Source organism: Lotus japonicus, chromosome 1, assembly GCF_012489685.1.
Source record: "Lotus japonicus ecotype B-129 chromosome 1, LjGifu_v1.2".
NCBI lineage: Eukaryota > Viridiplantae > Streptophyta > Magnoliopsida > Fabales > Fabaceae > Lotus > Lotus japonicus.
Genome location: NC_080041.1, coordinates 13,685,627 through 13,693,417, shown reverse-complemented (window position 1 = coordinate 13,693,417; position 7,791 = coordinate 13,685,627). Strand labels below are relative to the sequence as shown.

Here is a 7,791-nt window from a genome sequence, read left to right as displayed (position 1 = left end):
CAACAGGTCATTAGCAGACTTCCCACAAATGCCTCAAATTGATAGATCCACTATATCAGCTACTCAAAATAGACTTATTATGGATGAATTGTGTTATGATAGACAAGCTTTAACCGTAGAGCATGAAAATCTTTTGTCTAACATGACGTCAGAACAAAAAAAGGTCTATCAAACAATCATGGATGCAGTTACTCATGACAAGGGGGGTTTGTTTTTCCTCAATGGTTATGGAGGGATAGGGAAAACTTACATTTGGAGAGCATTATCAGCAGCTATAAGATCCAAAGGAGAGATTGCTTTAGCGGTTGCATCAAGTGGAATTGCAGCTTTGCTCATTCCGGGCGGACGGACAGCACACTCCAGGTTTTGTATTCCAATTAATGTTGATGAGAGCTCTACCTGCAACATTAAATAGGGAAGTCCATTGGCAGAATTGATCATCAGAGCTAAAATCATAATATGGGATGAAGCGCCCATGACTCACAAACATTGTTTTGAAGCGGTGGATCGAACTCTAAGAGATATTATGAGATTTACTAACAACAACAGTCAACGCAAACCTTTTGGAGGAAAAGTTGTTGTCTTAGGTGGAGATTTTAGGCAAATTTTGCCAGTGATGCCTAAAGGTAGAAGGGAGGATATTGTCCATGCCACCATCAATGCTTCTTATCTTTGGGATCATTGTCAGGTACATTACCATTTCTCCCAATAATGTTTGCTTTTAAATTGATCAAAAAATACCAAAAAAAAAAATTAACCAACAACTTGAACTATAACAATGGTTCTTATCTTTTGAATAATGAACAGGTACTTTCATTAACAAAAAATATGAGGCTACAAACTGGAAGATCAGTTGCAGAGGTTGATGAGCTAAAAAAATTTTCAAAATGGATATTATGCATAGGAGATGGAAATGCAGGTAAGCAGATAGAAGATGAAACAATCATAGACATCCCTCAGGATTTTTTGATCCCACATTCAGGTGATGCAATGGCTTCTATTGTCAACTCTACTTATCCGTCTTTCGTTCAAAACTACGAAAATCCAGAATTTTTTAAAGATCGTGCTATTTTAGCTCCTACAAATGAGATTGTTGATAGTTTGAATGAATACATGATGTCATTGTTGCCCGGAGATGAGAACACTTATTTGAGTGCCGATAACACATGTTCATCAGACAGCAATTATGACAGTCCAGATGATATCCATACACCAGAGTTTTTAAACACAATAAACTCTTCAGGTTTGCCTAATCATATGTTAAAGCTAAAAAAAGGAGCTCCAGTGATGCTTTTGAGAAACATCGACCAATCAGCTGGATTGTGCAATGGTACGCGTCTGATTATCACTGAAATGGGAAAATATGTTTTGGAAGGCAAGGTTATATCAGGAACAAAGGCCGGGAAAAGGGTGCCTATACCAAGATTAACATTGACCCCATCAGATAGAAGAATTCCTTTCAAGTTTCAAAGGAGACAATTCCCTATAGCGCTCTCTTTTGCCATGACAATAAACAAAAGTCAAGGACAATCTCTGAAAAGGGTAGGGTTATTTTTGCCAAAACCAGTGTTTTCACATGGCCAGTTATATGTAGCCTTCTTTAGAGTTACCCATCGTAAAGGATTAAAAATCCTCATTGGCGATGGTGATGACAATAATTCAAATAGTACTTCAAATGTAGTTTACAAAGAAGTATTTTGCGATGTAATGTGAAAGACATATTTTTACAAAAATGTGAAATATTAGGTTCTCAGTTTTATTCTCAATCAAATAATGCCAATTGCAGAAAAAACCACTTATTCTTAGCGCAACAATCTTACTTCAATACAGATAAAAATAATATTAATCTTCCATTTGAAATCAACAAGTCAAAAGACAAAAACAAAGTAACAATACAAAAAAAAACAAAAATTTAATAAAAACAAAACATAAGAATTCATAGTACAATTTTTTTATAATATTTTAATCAATAAAATATATTTAAATAAAAACATATTTAACAAAAAAACATCAAAAAAAACTCAAAAATGAATATCCCGTGCATCGCACGGGTAAAAAGTACTAGTTCACTTATAAAAAATAACTAAGACTACATTCATTAATTATCAAAAAATAAAAAACACACATACTAAGAACTATAATAATATTACTTAGGAAAACATTATTTAATATTCTTTCAAAATAGCAAGTAACAAATTCATACAATTGACCTCCAATATTCTATATTTCCATCCCATTCAAACTCCGCGTTGAGCTCAGCACTACCACTCACGTTATATGCCATTTTCAAATCACACACCCACCCCAAACCGCTCACGCGTTTTCCGTTTCCCATCACTTTTCAATTCAATTAATTACATTCAACCACACCACACACATTGAATACTGATGATGCAGTTATATCATCAACACTACAACAACCAATCAAATCAAAACTTCACCGTTACGTTATAATTACTCCATGAAACTTGCCACTTTAGTTTTTCTGTTTTCGATCGAGAACACGAATTTCTATAGCAAAAACTATAGCATATGAAATTTAATCAGATTCAGATTCCAGCGACGATGAAAATAGCAAAAGCAACCAAACGTTTTTTCACGATTCAAGTCATCAGCAATTAACCAGAAAACTAAGCTAGCTAACTATTAGCACCGCAGAGAATGTACATAAGATTTCAACTACTGTATGTGCAATTCTGAGTTTCTGAACTAGCTATTTCGTTAATCCTAAACCATACGAACACCGTGATGTGATGAAACTAAAACGCACCGTTTAGATCAGAGCCTAGGAGCGAGCCATCATCTTCTTGAACTCCTCGAAGTTGACGTTTCCGTCGCCGTCGGCATCGACGTTGCTGATCATCTTCCGGCAGTCACCGAGGGAGCATTTCTCGCCGAGTTTCTTGAGCACGGAGTGAAGCTCGTTAGCGGAGATGAGGCCGTTCTTGTCGAGGTCATAGAGATCGCAGGCGTCACGAAGCTCCTTGGAATCGTCTTCTCCGGCGTCGTGGAGGTGAAACTCCGCGAACTCCTTGAGATCGATGTAGCCGTCGCCGTTCTGGTCGATCTCCGCCATCATGCGCTTCACCTCCTCGGAGGAAGTCTTGGTGCCGAGCGCGCAGAGCATCTCCTTCAGCTCCGTGCACGAGATCTTTCCGTCGCCGTTCTTGTCAAACTTGTTGAAAATCTTGCGCACTTCGTCGTCCATGGCGGCGGCGGCGGAGTCTTCTCTTCTCAACCACCGGCGAGAGTGAGAGAACGAAATCTCAGGGCTCTTCCTCTCGTAACCGTTTTTAGGGTTTGGTTTGAGAAATTTTTTTTCCCAAGTGAGATGGAACGGCACAATTTATAGGATATGGTGCGGGGTTTCACGCGTTTTCTTCCGCAATAACGCGTCAATTAGGAAGAAGTAGGAATATCCACCTAAACTCCTAAAGTATTCACTCCTCAAATAAATTGTTATTTTAAAAATATTATAATTGATTATAAAAAAAATTAATATCCATATAGATAACAATCAACAGTGTAATTTTTTTGAACTCAATCAACAGTGTAATTTTACTTTTTTTTGCAAACTGTGTAATTTTACTTTTACAGAATCATCAAAATTCTAAAAGATATTAAAATGTACTTACTACATTTTATTTCTTTTTGAATAATTACTATATTTTATATTTTTATTTCATATCATAAGGTAGTACCGAATAATGCCCCAAACGGCCAAACCCAACCATATAATAAAGGGACTTGAAGTGTACTAAAAGGAAGGAAACGATGATGTGACGTTCCACCAGTAGTATCAAGACGCGTGTCTTTAGCACGTGATGGAGTGCACGAGAAGATCGGAATTTTTAAAAAAATTTAGAATCAATTTTTAAAATCTCTTAAAAGTTTGTAATTTTGGCTATTAAATGTAATTTTATAATTAGTTTAATGAATATTCAATGTTATTATAAACTAATTTTCCGATGTATAAAAAAAATTGTTACTATAAACAAGTTTAGTCAATGAAATTGTATACAGTACAAATTCTTATAGTTTGGGTAGATAAACTAATTCATGTGGTGTTAGAATATCCATCAAAATTGGAGTTCATTCTAGGACCAACCAGTTTTATGAAATATTACTTTATCAAATGCTCAATAGGGTGAATCATTTATATTTTGGTTCATCGATGAACCACTAGTTAAAAACGGTTAGATTTAATATTCTTTGTATCAATGAATAAGATTGAAAGATTGATAAAGAGTATAAATATAAATAAACATAATCTATCTTCCCAAACTATCTTTTGTGACTAGCAGCCACAATACCAGCGAGATGCGGCAGTGGCTTTGGCTGCGACCATGTTGCGGTTTGCAATGGTGGCGTTCGTAGAAGCTCCTTGGATCCTGACAGCACGATGCAGTGGTGCGATTGAAGCTTACTATATACACCAGAACTGCAACTCTACTTGGAAACAAGGCATGTTTTCTTCTTCGATCTCGAACACTATAGAGCGTCATTGTTGCAGATCGCACGCAAAACCAAACACACACAAATGGAATCGGGGACAAAGAACAAAACTTTGTCTAATCAACGCTTGAAAATGCAAGAAGGGATTTACCAGAAAGACACGGTCGTAGATGGAGATGGATTGGAGATTTTTCACAACGGGCTTGAGACGTTCTTAGCAGATGTACAAATGTCGCTCGTGAATTCACTGTCATCTACTAGTAGCATTTATTGCGATATCTCTTTCTACCATCAATTATTTCTTTTTAATCGTTTATGGGTTTTGGGTGTAAAGGTTGAAGCTTTATTCATTTTTATTTTTTGGGTAATCAATTTCAAGTGTTTCTCAATTGGGTCTTTTGTGACGACAACGTAGATAGGGAAGGAAGAGAGGGTGATGGAGCTGGTGGTCGGTGGAGGCGGTGCAAGTAGTGGTTGTAGAAGGAGGAGAAGGGAGGATAGCGGGAGTGGAAGGGTAAAGAAAAGGAAAGGAAAAGGGAAAGAGCATTGTCAAAATTACCCATAAATCCACTTGTAGGTCAAAATATAAATTGGTGGTGACTAGCATGAAAGTGTGGTTGGATTTTTCACCGTGAAAGACCGGATATTTAGTGTTAATTCACATGTGAAAGACTTCTCTCAACCATTTAAAATGACAAATTTATCCTCAAATTAATTTAAAATTCCAATTATCCATTAATGTTATTTCTTCTCTTGACTAATTTACCCTATTTCTAACCGATTTATCCTCTAGGCACCACCTTCATTTCCTCAGTCTCGAGAGGTTCTCCATTTTCATCCTCATTCTTGTTTTCCAAATCCTCCTTTGTCCCTTACTGCCCATGCCCCTTACTGCCCAATGAGGGCCGGCCCTGGGCCTGTGCAAGCAGGCCCACAGCCCAGGGCCTCCAAAAAGAAGGGGCCTCAAAAAAAAATTCCCAAAGGCTACGGTTTCTAAAGTGTGGCCTAAAGTTTTTATGCAACAGTTTTGAAACTGTTGCCTTTTCTTCTGCTGATCATAACCGAAGTAGATACACCTTATAGCCTGATTCTCCACTCTCCAGCTTTGTCTTGAGTTGCTTCCTAAAGTGTGGCCTAAAGTTTTTATGCAACAGCTTAGAAACCGTTGCCTTTTTAGATTTTTGGCCACGGTTTTTTGACTGGGGCACACGTCCGTTGCCTTTTCTCAAAAACTACCCTGCTTTACTAAATAATTTAAATAGATAATGTTCCTTAAAAAAAATTATTAAGGGTCCATTTTCATTATTTGTCCAGGGCCTCCAAAATGTCAGGACCGGCCTGGGCCCAATCCACCAATAACCATGTTAATTTATATAACCCAAATTAACAAGAGGAATAATGTAATAAAATTGGATCTCACGCTCCACTGGCTCATCCTTATACCTACACTAACACCACCATCAATTTCCCCAGGAGAAATCATTAAATGGTAACATGTAGACTACAAAACAAATGATTCTAATTCTTGATATTTAAGCATAAAACGACATGGTTGTCAATAACACAGACCCAAAACTTCGACCAAACCCAGAAGAGGAACTTCCCAAAACCCCACTCTGAACCCCACTCAAAACACCATATTTAATAATTCTTTATGCTCTAGACATCGCGGTCAAATACTCGTCGGGAGGAGGATGTCGGTGCCGGAAGTGCCAAAAGAAGGAGTGACGACGGAGGGTGAGGAGTGAATGAGGGTTTCTTTTGGTTTGGGTGAGGGATATTCTAGACATTGTAACTTTTGGTATTTTATTTATTTTTTCTTAATAAGTCACCTTAACTTGTTATAGCAGGTAGTTTTGCTCTTTCATATGTGAAAAACCTATCATGCTTTCATCCTAGAAGCCACCATATAAATTATCCACCCAAGTGGGCCCTGAAAAGGAATTTATTGATTCTCCCCTAATTTGTTAGACCGTAGGTGCCACTTTATCATTTAGACTTTGTTTGATTTGGAAGAGAAATAAATGAGGGGAAAAAGTGAAAAGTGACAAAATAAAAGAAAGAAGACAAATATGAGAAAGTGATGAGAAAAATAAGGAAATTTTGACATTGTTTGAAAGAAATAGAAGAAAAAAATGGTGTCCATGTCTCCCTCAAATTGGGCGTATAGAATGTGAGAAAGAGAGAAATTACTTTAAGACAATTTTATGATTTATCCATAAATTTTTAACTTATATAAAAATGTGACTACTTTAAATATGGGACTTGCATGAAAGAAGAAAAAAAATATTAAAACAGCAATCATGAGCGCATGTCTTCCCAAGGATAAGAAGACTTCATAAAGGTCATGAGACTCCACCATTTCTTCTCGTTCTGTCCTAACTCTATTCTACATGACAAACATCTATCTACCACCAAATTGAGTACAGTGTTAATGTTTGGGGTCTAGTTTGGAGTGTTTTAGTTTGAATGATTTTTCAAACATATTCTTAATATATTAGTACTAACATCGTGTAAATAGTTAAAGATAATGTTCAGTCATACTTTAATGCATTTTGTTTTTATAAAGTTTTATTTAACTATAGTATTATAATATGGTGAAATTTAATTAAATGGTGTATAAAACTATATAATATGTCTCAACATGAATCCACGTCAAATTTAAAATGACAAATTCTTATTTTTTATTCATGTTGAAGTCAACCTGGTATAATTAAGGAATTAGGATCATCTCAACTATATAAATCTGTTTATCTTAATAAATATTCACATAGTCCACCTGCTTAATAATTATGAAAAAAAATTACAAAAATTCAACTTAGAATAACTTAAAAGAGCTTTTGAGATGATCCTAATCTAAATTTTAGTTTATTTGTTAATACTTTAAGACCTGAAATCATTATGTTTACACCAATGTCAAGTAAAACATACACTAATTTATAGTCATTGAATTCTTGATTTATTCAAATTTAGTTTTATAAAAACAATATTTAGACATTTATAATGCAAAAAAAAAAAAAACTACACTTCATATCCTAAAAATTGATTTTTTATTTAGTTTACAAATTTAATTTTGAAAAGTTAAAATTGAAGACGAAATTACCCTAGTGGAGAGAAACGTGTGATTACTCATTATCAGTGCACTAAATGGTATAAGGCTAGCTAATCAGTTTTTTTATAGTCATAAGAGCTCCCCACCACTTGCTTAAGAGACCAAGTGTTGAATCACTATATTAACCCACTTGTTTACTCGTTAGTGTTGGGTTGCAAGATGCTTAAAACCTCGGAAGATCTCCACATTGAGGGCTAAAAGCTAACAACCTTAAAGGCATTGAT

At 35.7% G+C, this 7,791-nt stretch overlaps 1 protein-coding gene and 1 pseudogene across 1 annotated transcript; one reads left to right on the top strand and one right to left on the bottom strand.

Moving 5' to 3' along the window:
- On the top strand, positions 1 to 1,713 carry LOC130727606 (uncharacterized; annotated as a pseudogene).
- Positions 1,714 to 2,572: 859 nt separating this feature from the next.
- LOC130733746 (probable calcium-binding protein CML23) lies at positions 2,573 to 3,334 on the bottom strand. Its single transcript, XM_057586008.1, has one exon. The coding sequence runs from the start codon at positions 3,206 to 3,208 to the stop codon at positions 2,786 to 2,788; it is 423 nt and encodes a 140-aa protein (XP_057441991.1). The 5' UTR covers positions 3,209 to 3,334; the 3' UTR covers positions 2,573 to 2,785.
- Positions 3,335 to 7,791: the final 4,457 nt, after the last annotated feature.